This window comes from Octodon degus, unplaced genomic scaffold (genome assembly GCF_000260255.1).
Source record: "Octodon degus isolate 3935 unplaced genomic scaffold, OctDeg1.0 scaffold00342, whole genome shotgun sequence".
Classification (NCBI taxonomy): Eukaryota; Metazoa; Chordata; class Mammalia; order Rodentia; family Octodontidae; genus Octodon; species Octodon degus.
The window spans coordinates 339,627-352,226 of NW_004524918.1; the positions used below are offsets into that span (position 1 = coordinate 339,627).

Below are 12,600 nucleotides of genomic sequence, written 5' to 3' on the forward strand. Positions count from 1 at the left end.
AATAAAAGTTCAAAAGGAAAGTTTAAAAAAAACTAGACAAACTTGCCATTAAAAAAAAAAAAAAAAAAGCCAGTGGGATGGGATGAGACTGGAGAGCGCAACCTAAAGTGAATAAAACTGAGTTTCTTCCCAAGAGAACTTGGAAGTACAAATTATTGAATTTTTTTTTTCATAAAGAAGCACTCTACCACTGAGCCACACCCCTAAGTATGAAGAATTTTTATTGAAAAGACATTTTATTATACCTCAAAATTATGCAAACATTGTTTCAGGAACTACAATAAGATGTAGCTTAATACTGAATCCATGAGTTTTGGGGATACTGCCCAGAAAGAACCAGGCCTGGGTGCTGTCAGCAAGCTCTGGAGTGTGTGGCGCCCCCTGGTGGCAAGGATATGTTATGTGTGTTTTCTGTGTATCTAACTGAAACTCCACTTAGTCTGGTGAGTAAATGTACTGGATACTAGACGAGCAGAGATGATCTCGTGGGCTTTTTTCATTCCAACCCACCTAAGTTTAGCACTGTGCTTCTGACTACTGTCTGCTTTTCAGGTTTTCTGACGAGCTTCAATGCTACCTGCCTCTCATAATCAAAAAAGTATAGTGATAAGCACATCAAAGCAAACCAGACATTTTCTCAATAAGTGCGTACTCGTCTTTGGTGAATATGTAGGCAATCACATCCTTCAACGCTGTGAGGAGAAGTCCCACTGCGAGAGCACACATACCTGGAATACAAAGAAGCAGCAGGGTGTCATAAGTCTCCAGGGGTAAGTCCTAGGGTTGAGATCTCATGAAAGACTTGCATCAGTAATTTAAGAAACACTTGTAATCCCAGACACTGAAAGGCAGAAGCAATACTTGAGCTCACAAGTCTGAGATTAGCCTGGGCAATACACTGAGAACCCATCTCAAAAGACACAAGAAAAGCTGTAATGTAAGTAGAGTCTCTTTTTATTGTTTACAAAAAGGGCATGATTCTGACTTTTTTATGTATTTGGTACAGGGTCTCACTACATAGCTCAGACTTGTAGTGATTCTCCTGTGTCAGCTTTCCCAGCACTAGGATTATAGGCATGTGCCACCACGCTCAGACTCGGTGGCTGGCTCAGCACACCCAGTGCAGCACGTAGTGCCAGGGATCAAACCTTGTCCCTACGCTTGCCTAAGCAGGCCCTTAACGGCTTGAGCTATCTTGCCAGCCCAATTCTGACACTTTTTAAAGGAGGATTAAAGTGAAATATCCTCAACAGTTGTTATAGTTTGAATGGTTTCATTTTTCCAAAATTCATGTTAAAATTTAATCTTGCATGCAACAGGATGGGGAAGTGTGGCCTATGGGAGGTGACTGAATTGCAAGGACTCTGCTGGCATCAATGAGATCGCGTGCCCTTGTAAAAGGGCTACACAGAGGGAATTTTGTCCACCTTTCACCCTTTCCTTCCTTTCCTAGGTGTGCAGAAACACTGTCTCCCTCAGGAAAATGCAGCAGCAAGCAGCCATCTTGGAAGGAAAGAGCAGCTCTCACCTCAGGGCCAATCCCACTGGCTCCTTTATCTTGGAATTCCTACTCTCCAGGGCTAGGAGAAATAAGGTTTTGCTCCTGATAAATTGCCCATCTCAGGTATTCTATGAGAGTGACACATATAGACTAAGCCATCAGTACCTCAGAATCTTTTCTAATTGCTCAGATTCTAGGACGTTAGAACTGCCAGAAAATGCAATCGTCTAGGAACACAGAGAATCCATCACTCAGATTGAGGTCAAAAATAAGACTGCACATGATAATAACTGCCTTTGAAATTATTTAAGTAGTACCAAGCATAGCGTTATTTATGCCACGTTTTGCTTTGTTTTATTTTGTTTGGCACCAGGACTCAAACTTGGGACCTGTCCTTGTCAGGCAAGCGCTATGCTGCTGAGCTACATCTCCAGCCGGCATTAATAACTTGTTATGCAATACTAAAAAATTATAATTAAAAGATTTACCTCAGTGTGTGTGTGTGTGTATAGTTCCATTCCTAGAGAACTTCTGACATGTTGATTTTAACTTATAATACTAAACTCCATATAGACACTGGGGAGTAGAAGGGCTATACTCACTAGCACACAGGAGAACAGCGGTACAGGAGCATCGGGCCTGCTCAGCATTCCCTGCCCCTAGAGCGTTGCCCACTCGGACACTGGCAGCCACACCAAAGCCAAAGGGCACCTAGGAATTAAAAATCATAAGTTACAACAAAAATCCTGAAAATTTAAGTATTAGTGAACTAGGGTCCACCGGGGAAGTTAAGACAGGGTTAGGGATCTGAGTTCTAGATTCTACTACATTCTAGCTGGGTGACCAGAGTCAAATTGCTTAGCCTCCCAGACACCCTATTTCTTCACTGATGAAAGAGCACAGCAGGTTCCCTGACTGCTCTCTGTGGCCCACATGCCACAGCAGAACCTCTTAAGGAAGCTGGCTTTGGGGGCCAAATATCTTCTTCCTTGACTACACATAAATAATCATGTCTTAATTCAATCTAGCTGCATTCTACAAGGTAAGACAACAATATAAGTACATACATTATTTATAAAAATTGAAGGCATTAGGTGAAAAAGCATTTAGAACAAAGCCTGGCGTGCTGTAGGACTCAATAAAGGGTACAGCCTCTGACTCCTCAAGCCCTCATTGCTGGCTACAGGCTGTGAGTCTGACCATCCAGCTGGTTGGAATACATGCCCTTTCAAATGCTACAACTCCATTCATTGATTATAGAATTCTAAAGCTGTAGGTCTTTCTGTTTCAGTCTTCAGAGTTTTCCTCTGACCCTCACTTATCCTGAAACACAGTTCTGCCCCTGTGTTATTTGGGTGACATGTGTTATACAGAAAGACAGCTTTGGTATTGGCTTTTAATAGTTTATGCATTGACGGAACTTCTCATGCCTTCTAGTAGCAACGTCCTTTCAACAGCTACCTAATTTGTTTTGAAAACTAGTCTAAACTGAAGTGATTAAAAACATATTAAATTTGTAATATTAAAAAGAAAACACATATCTACACATATGATAATTAAGATAGTTATACAGGGGCCAGGGATATAGATCTGTGGCATGGTGGGGAGGCTGAAAACAGGAGGATCACTATGAGTCCGAGCTGTGTAGTGACACCCTGTACCATGTACCAAAAACATAAAAAGATAATAATAATAAATAAAATAAAATAGAACTTGAAAAATAATGTACATGACATATGGAACTGTATAGGACTTGGGCACCCAAAGCACATGATTGACCTCTAGTTCAACATAAATGATGAGAACAACATGCTTAATCCTCGTCCCTCCTTATATACCACTAGTAGAAAATAAATTCCAGTGCTTGGTGGAAAAGAAATCCATGAACGAATTGTTTTCAGCCTCCCTAGCTCTGGTGCACCACCCTGCTAGGTCTCTGGGGCTGGCTCAGTGCACCCAGGGGCAGTGCTAGCCTGACCTGTGGTGCCAGGGTCTTTTTTATTTTAAAGAGAAAAAATAAAGGAAAGAATAAAACAGAGCATCAAAGCAGGTTAGTAGAAGAGTTACAATAATTAGTACACTGCACATGTCTTCATAGCAGTTAGAGTGCAAGAAATAGACATGATATCTTGTCCCAACATTAGCACAAACATTTCTTTTCAATGAACTAGGAGAAACTAGCTGTATAACTTTTTTTTAATAGAGGAAAAGCAGGGGTGATTGCCATGACACTGGGGGAGAACCACGGGAAGCCACCGCTCAGTTGGCCACGGAAGGCCACCAGATCACGCCCCTTCTTCCTAGGGGAGCCCGAGAGTCTCGCTGTTCCCACGGTTCTCTTCAACCAGGGAGATGCCACCTAACCTGACTGAACTTCCCTCAGACTCCACTCACACATGGCAGAGTTAACACAGGGAGGAAAAGCTGCAGCCTCCCCATGCGGTGTGAGCGCCCAGAACCAAGTCCTGCTCCTGTCAGGGGGCTGGGCGGACATGGGGACAAGGTGGTCATGCTCCTCTGCGTGCTGCTCACCTGTAAACCCTGAAACCAAGATATCACTGGACAGACGTCATCTTTGCATGGAGCCCCCCACTGTTCTGTCCCTCCCAGTGGAAAAGGATTTGTTGGAGAAAGACCTCCAAGGCAAGGGAAAGGAACATAATGCTGGCCATTTATTTTATAAATCAACAGATTCATTCCTTCATAAGTGTTAATAAGCGATCACCAGGGCTTTGAGGAGAAATGAAGCACACAACTCCTCTAAGGATAGATATAAATAAGAGACTAAGAAGAATATATGCAGTGTATTATTTGTTGAAACTGTACTTCAGATTTGATTTGAAACTGTCTCATTGCTATCTGTTTATCAATAAAACTTTGAAAAAAAGATATAAATAAGAGGTCAATTGATTTCAGAGGAAATAGAATAGACAACTCAAGGGTCACAAAAGCATGTTTAAAGGCTTGATTTAGTATCCTCAAAGATAATTAAAGAAAGTATAGCACAAAAGAAGAAGAGCCCTGATGTGGGACCTGCCTATAATCCCAGCACTCTGGAACGCTGAGGCAAGGAGGATCACAACTTCAAGCCCAACCTGGGCCATTTAGTGATTTAATAATAACCAGTTTCCAGAAGGGAAATGCAAAAAAAGAAGTTTTCTTTAAAGTAAAAAAAAAAAAAGTCAAAAGCAAGAAGGTTAATCTAGGAGATCCAACAGGTTAATGCAGGAGATCAGATTCTAGCAGGAAACTCAAAAAGAGAGAATAGAAAAAAGTTACAGAAAGGGGAGAGATTGTATATACATATGTATGTGCACACAAACACACACACACACATATACATATATATTTTTTTTTTAAATTTCTGGAGTTAAAGAAGATCACAAGTCCTGAAAGGGTACCTAAGTACTAAGGAGAACTAAAAACTATCCTGGCAAATACAAGGACCCAAATTCGATCTCTGGTACTGTATGCCATGCTGGCCCAGGACCCAGGACGCGCCATGCCAGCCCTGATACCAGGCGTGGTGGTGCATGCCTGTGATCCAGCCCTGGGGAGGCTGAGACATGAGGACCACTACAAGTCGGAGCTGCGAGGAAGGGAGGGAGGGAGGGAGGGAGGGAGAGAGAGAGAAAGAAAGGGAGAGAGAGAGAGAGAGAGAGAGAGAGAGAGAGAGAGAGAGAGAGAGAGAAGGCAAGCTGTAGATGTACGTCACTGCAAAGTCCTTGGGTTCCACCCCCGGTACCAGTTGGGGGAGGAGGAGGAAGGGGAGAGAAGAGGAGCCAGACAACAACATGTATCCCACCTCTGCAGAAGTGGAATATTAAAAAACTATGGAAAAGTGTTCAAGCTGAACATGACTCTTCTCATTCCTTGCCTCACACCCCACAATGCTGGCTGTGGCCAGTCCCCACGGATCTCACGCATCCACTTCTGCCCTCCCAGCAGCCTCCTAATTGCGTACCTGGACCCCCTCAGCACTCCCACCTCCACTTCTTCCCCAGCTTTAAGCCAGCTGCTACACAGCAGCATGAACGGTTTTCCCTTGCCCTCAGCCTTCCTCAGCCTGCCATCACCCTCCTCCTCACTAACCCTCAGTGGTGCCATGCACTGTTCCTCCGAGCCCCTTGCCTGGGCTACACAGCTGTCTCCCAGCCACGGGCACCCCAGGCCCACTGATCTCATCTTTCAAGCCTTAAACAGCAATGCAGAAAGACCCTCCTTGACTACTTTGTCCAAAACGTGGCCACCTCTGTGTCGACAGGCACTCATCAGGAGCATTCCCAAAACATCAGGCTCCAAAGGCTTGGTTGGGTGGGGTAGGGGGTGCTGCAAGGGGAAGTACAATAGTCTCTCACTATTTCGTGGTTTGACTTTCACAGACTCACTGTTTTGCAGGTTTTCAAAAAATATTAATCTAAATTATTTATTGTGAATTTTTCACTATATCGTGGGATTTTTCAGTACCATATGATAAATGTATGTTTTAAAATTATTTAGATTTATGAGTTTATAAAATGGTTGTGAACATTAGAACTGTTTTTATAAGCGTGGGAAAGGTTTATAAGAGTGTAGAAAGGGTGTATAAAGCCGATAGATAGATAGATAGATAGATAGATAGATAGATAGATAGATAGATAGATAGATACTAAAATAAATATAATGTTGCTACTATGCTTACTTTCACTTATCGCAGGGGTGTCTGGAACATAACCTCCATGGTAAGTGAGGGAGCACTGTACAAAGGCAGAGTACTTGGCTGTCTTTGATTGGTTCTTACAATATACATCATAGTGACCAGCCATTTCTAAGAAATAAAAGTAACAGGAACTGTTACTCAGTCAACTAACAAACTGAAGTATGCTGGCTGGGGGGGACATTTTCTGCTATACTCTCTCTCTACTTCATTGTCTCTTTTTTCTCTGTACCTGTCTCTGTATCTGCCTGTTTGTGGCTGTGGCTGTGTCTGTCTGCCTCTCTTTTTCTCTCTCATTCTTGTTCTCTCTTTCTCTTTGTGCAAAACAAACATAGAGAAGGTGCAAAGGCTCACCCCAAGATTCTTACCATGTAGGCCACAGAGACCAGTTCATAAACGATGGCCTGTGCTCCAAGTTCTGTCACATTAATCAGTCCTGAAATATCAATACACACAGAACACATTTCAAAAAGTGGATCATAGCAAATGTTTCTTTTATGAAATTAGATTGCATTTTAATTTAAGAGGAGCCAAGAATGTCCCAGAAGCATGGTCTGATGATCAAATTCACTATCTGCTGAGGAGGATTGAGAATTATTTTCCAAGGGAGTTGCCAAGATCGCAGGCTTCTACCCCCTATTTCCACCATGGGTTCAAGGTAAAGAAAAAACAGGCTCCTGGAGTTGCAGATCATTCCTAGAAAACTTGAGGTCATGTAGTGGGAAGAAGGTGGCAGCGCAGTAGGACTCTGTGCACAGTGGTGGGAGTCACTACAATGCTGGTACAAACAGGTTGTCTTGGTTACTTTCTAGGTGCTGCCATGAAATATCCAACACCAAAAACTCAAGGAGGAAAGGCTTATTTCAGCTCACTGTTTCTAGGGGTTTCAGTCTATAGTTGGCTGGCTCCAAGGCAGCGTGACATGGCAGAGGGGCATCACAAAGGAGAAACAGCCCATGGCAAAGCAGAGAAGGCAGAAGGCAGGAAAGCAGTGAAAAATCAGCAAGCAGCAGTGCCACAAAAAGCAGCAGCAAACACTTAAGACTCTCTCTTTTATTCTTTCCAAGCTACCTACCTTTTGGGTGGTACCACCCACACCCAGTGGCCCTTCATTACCCATATCATGAACTATGCTTAAGAAATCAGCAGACTAAGTTAGTAATTATGCACCCCTAATCCCAGCACCATACAATGGACTTCCAGCATGTCTTTATGCAAACAGCATTTAGTTTATCTCCAAGAGTTGCCATATTCCTAACAGTTTTAACATTGCTAAAAAGTCCAAGTCCAAGTCTCTTCTGGGATTTAAGTCAAACTCTGAACTGGGAGCCCCTGTACAGATGAAAAAAGTTACACACTTCCAATATACAGAGGTACAAAATAAGTATTCCCATTCCAAATAGGAGAATGGAAAAGAATAGTATCAAAGCAAGTCCAAAATCCAGCAAGGCAAATATTAAATCCTGTATCTCCATGTCTAGCCACTAAGACACTCTGCGGCACAACATGAACTCCAAAGAGCTTGCATGCCTACATCCCTATGGCACGTGGGTGGTTGCCACTCTTATGTTTTCTCTCGTGGGCTGGCTTTGCTTCTTCCCTGCAGCTTTCTTCAGATGATCCATGCTTCTGGCTTTTCTAACCTTCTGGGGTCTCCACTACACCTTCAACTTTACAGGCACAGCTTCACACACTGCCCTCTCAGGGGCACACTGCTTGGCCTCCTGGAGTGTTTTCTGAAACTTGGGTGGAAACCTTTCTGACCCCACAACTCTTTCATTCAGCATGTGCCTGAAATCAGCACCTCATGGATGACCCCGAAGTCTGCTGCTACCTGGAGCAGTAGCCAGGCTTCTCTCTCGCTGTCGGGTTTAGTGCCTGGATTGCTGAGCTCTCTGAACCCAACCTGAGGAACCAATTCCCTAGGATGCTGCCATTGGTGCTCTGGTAGTATCTAGTATCTTCTAGAGCAAAGTCTTTCACTTTTGCAGTTTTGAAGCTGAAAACGGTAGAGTCCTACTAGTTCTTATGATGTCTTCAGAACATCTTTTCTATCATCCTCTCCCTTCTCAGCAACTAAGCTCTTCTCTGCTCCATCTTTGCAGTCCAAAACTGTACTGCAACTTCCTTTCTGGCCAGCCTCAAAATGTTTTCAATCATTCTGCTGTGCTTTTTGCACATCTCAACACAGATGTGCCTAAAAGTCCCTAACAGTAACCATGCCACTGCCTCAACATTACACCACCTTGAAATTTCTTCTACAAGATTAATTAGTCTGCTGCCTTTCATCTCAGTCTCAGACAAAATCTCTGAACATGAGCAATATGCAGATAAAATTTAGGCCAATGGTCTGGAGTCTAACTGCCAACACAGTCCTTGTTCCTAAGTGAAACCTCCTGAGACTTTACTGGCTGAATTTCAGTCAGGATCCAGGTCTTCTCAGCTCTGACCAGAATCTTCTATCAGGTACAGCTTAAATCATGCCAGGGATGCATCCAGCATTTATAGACCCTTCTGAACTCTTTCCAAGAGCCAGTTTAAAAGGTTCCTAAACCACATGGCCGGTTGTTGTGGTCGGCTCGTTGAACTTCATGGCTCAAAGAGCCGGCTTGGTCCCCTCCCTCACCGCCATGAAGTGGATGTTCAAGGAGGACCACTCACTGGAACACAGATGTATAGAATCCGCGAAGATCCGAGCAAAATATCCCGATCGAGTTCTGGTGATTGTGGAGAAGGTCTCAGGCTCTCAGATGGTTGACACTGACAAACAGAAGTACTTGGTTCCATCTGACATCACTGTGGTGCAGTTTATGTGAATCATCAGGAAAAGGATCCAGCTTCCTTCTGAAAAGGCAATCTTCCTGTTTGTGGATAAGACAGTCCCAGAGTCCAGCCTAACGATGGGGCAGCTTTACGAGAAGGAAAAGGATGAAGATGGATTCTTATACGTGGCCTACAGCGGAGAGAACACTTTCAGCTTCTGAGGGCCAGCACTGGGCTGATAAGTGCACTGTTCCTGCTTGTGTATCTTGTAAATAGCCAGCTGTTTTCAGGTGTTCACCAACCTCTCCACATAGACCTCTGAGTACATTTGTAACTGGATTTATTTCTTAACATATAGGGTTTGTTTCCTTAGACTAGTAAATTATCATACAGAGTTGTATTTTGAAGTTTTCTTTTGTGCACTATCCTCATGGCTCTGTTCTCCTGGGAGCTTGTTCCTCTGGGAACACGTGATGTAGTTTTCTCTGGGAATTATTTAATGAAGCTGTTTCCATAATGAAGTGAGGTAGGTGCAATGTTAAAGGGAAAGGGAAGGAATGATGCATTTATTCTGGATTATGTTTGAAGTGTTAGACAGCTAAGTATTAAAAGCATCCAAATTTTAAAACATAAAAGATAAAAAAATAAACCACATGGCCAGGCAATGTCACAGCAATGACCTCACTGTTAGAACCCAAATCTGTCTGCGCTCCTTGTCGTGTTGCTGGGACAAAATATGCAACACTTAAAGTTCAAGGAGAAATGGTTTATTTCAACTCAGTTTCTAGAGGTGTCAGTCCATCATCGGCTGGATCCAAGGCACAGTTAAAGCACTAGACGAGGGGCCTTGCAGAGGAGAAACAGTCCGTGGCAAAGCAGGGCAGGCAGGAGGCATTAAAGCAGTGATGAGCCTGCAAGCATCAGCACCAGCAGAAGCAGCAACAATGAAACAGAAGGCTCACTCTCATCCCTTCCAGGTTACCTGCATCTTCAGTGGTGCCACCCACATCCAAGGTAGACCTTACCGTTATCCATACCCAGAACTATGCTTAATCAATCAGTGGACTAATTTAGCAATCACCCAGTCTGAGCCCCAGCACCACACAACTTAATCCCAGTAACACATACCCTAGAACCAGCCACCTCTGAAAAGTTCTACCTATGAACACATGAGAATTTGGGAGGGAGGCATCTAAATACAAGCCATACATAGGCTATAGCCCAAGCACAACCATGCTATATGTGTCCAAATCTTAAAACCTTGAGTGGAAGTCTAGCAAAAATCAGCTGAAGAACAAGGCACCTGATGGAGCCTTGGATTGGGGCTTTTGTTCTCCATGGGAAAACCCTTCACTGGTGTCTTTCCCTCATTCACAAAATGGAGTACTCTAGAGCTAAGCTAAAGCCCCACCAAACTTGAATGTATCTATGGATGGCCAAGGGTTTTAGCTGATATTGTGAACCTTTCTTTGAGCCTGATAAAATGGAACAGGATAGGGTTATTTTGTTGTAGTTGTTTTGTTTTGTTTTTTGTTGTGTTTTGTGTGTGTGTGTGTGTGTGTGTGTGTGCTCCTCGAATGCCTTCAGGGCAGTTTTGGCTGGCTGGAGTGTTGTGGGGATCGAACTACTGCAACCTGAGGCTGACGGCTTTGTGGAAGCAGCCACTTAAAAAACTGAGCTAGGGCCAGGCCCCCTGGAACAGGATAGTGAAGCAGAAATGTTTCTAAGTTTTAGTTCTAGGCTATATGTAGGCTTCTGTTGAATGCTGACTAACCTGCCAGGAAGGTCCCAACTTCAAAGGTCCACCACTCGATGCAGACCATGAACATGCTGGGAATAGCCAGGTGGATATAGGAGCCCCACTCCTGGAAGCACTCCGTCGTCCAACCTGGAGAACAGAGAAGAAACATTAGATCTCACCTACCTGTTTTTTCCCCCCATGGCCAGAGACCAGGGGTAACTCAGTTCTCCAGAAAAATATAAAGAAGACTGGAGTTTGAGATGGCAGACACTAAAGTTGTTTAGTAAAACTGAAGTACATTTATGCCCTGTCACCCATAGATGCCACTCCTGGACATAAATGGCAGGGAAATTTCTGTGGTGCACCATAAAAATTATGTAGGATTCACTGTGGTAGATGGTAATTGTAGGATGTGGGAGACATCAGGAGCCCTTTAGAGAAGTAAAATATGATAGCTGCACAGTACAGTTGAAAGCAAAGCACGAGAGAGAGAGAGAGAGAGAGAGAGAGAGAGAGAGAGAGGCTTTTGTTTTGTTTTTGAGAGATCTCACTCTCCTTCCCAGGCTGATCTTGAACTCCTAAGCTCAGGTAATCTTCCTGTCTCAGCCTCCTGAGCAGATGGGACTGTCCCTCCTACCACACCTAGCTTTGGATAAATACTGTATTGAAACTGTGCTCCAAAGCAACAAAGTAAAAACAAGAAGATGAGACTACACCAAAACTAAGTTCCTATGCCTCAAAGAACAGAATTAGCAGAGTGAAAAGGTAGCCCACAATAGCTTGGTGGTCTAAGCACCTGCCTGGCAAGCAGAAGGAACCAGGTTCAATCCCTGGTACCGCATGCTGTGCTGGCCCTGGAACCCTGGGTGTGCATGCTGGCCACCGAAACTGGGAGTAACAGTGCACTCCTGTAACCCTGGTGCTAGGGAGGCTGAGACAGGAGGATCACTATGAGTCCAAGCCGCATAGTGAGACCCTGTACCAAAAACAAACAAACAAACAAACAAACAAACAAATGAAATATTTTTTAAAATTAAAAAAAAGGTAGCCCGTGAAATGGGAGAAAATTTTTGCAAATCATATATCTGTTAAGGACACCTATATATCATACCCTTCCAAACTCTTTCCAAGAGCCAGTTTAAAAGGTTCCTAAACCACATGGCCAGGCAATGTCACAGCAGGCAATGTCACAGCAATGACCTCACTCTTAGAACCCAAATCTGTCTGCACTCCTTTTTGTGTTGCTGGAACAAAATATGCAACACCAAAAGTTCAAGGAGAAACAGTTTATTTCAACACAGAGGTTCTAGAGGTTGTAGTCCATAATTGGCATAGTTGGTTGTAGTCCATATATATCTATATATATCATATATACTGAAACTCAGCAATGACAAAAAACAATTTTAAAATAGCCAAATGATTTGGATAGATGTCTCTCCAGAAAGGATACACAAATAGACAAGTATGTGAAAAGATATTCAGCATCACTAATCAATAGGGAAATGTAAATCAGAACCACAGTAAGTTATCACCTACCTGCCATCCATTAGAATGTCTATTAAAAAATACAGTAAGTAATAAAGGTTGGCAATGATATAGAGAAACTACAACCCTTGAAAACTGTTAGTAGGAATGAAAAAAAAATGAAACTGCTATGAAAAAACAATATTCAGATTCCTCAAAATTAAAAATAGAATTGCCAAATGACTCATCTATTTCACTTTTAGGTATATAACCAAAAGAATTGAAATTGGCTCAACCCTGGAGCTTCCAGTCACTGCCTGTCCTGCTTGGATTCCTGGAGCCCTGTCCCTGTCATCTGAGTCTGCACGTGGCCTGACATGTGAGTGAGATGACCCAGGGCCCACTGGACCCTGAATAGACCCAGAGCACAGGCCT

General features: G+C 43.3%; 1 protein-coding gene and 1 pseudogene across 1 annotated transcript in view; one reads left to right on the forward strand and one right to left on the reverse strand.

The window, feature by feature from the left end:
* Positions 1-12,600, reverse strand: part of LOC101590334 (multidrug and toxin extrusion protein 2) — a 71,398-nt gene that overhangs the window by 18,862 nt on the left and 39,936 nt on the right. Inside the window, exons 9-12 of the mRNA XM_004647946.2 lie at positions 10,735-10,848; positions 6,566-6,633; positions 2,104-2,212; positions 653-728 (exon numbers count right to left, since the gene is read on the reverse strand). Coding sequence (XP_004648003.1) covers positions 653-728; positions 2,104-2,212; positions 6,566-6,633; positions 10,735-10,848 — 367 coding nt within the window. The remainder of the gene's footprint in view (positions 1-652; positions 729-2,103; positions 2,213-6,565; positions 6,634-10,734; positions 10,849-12,600) is intronic.
* Positions 8,828-9,305, forward strand: LOC105741211 (annotated as a pseudogene).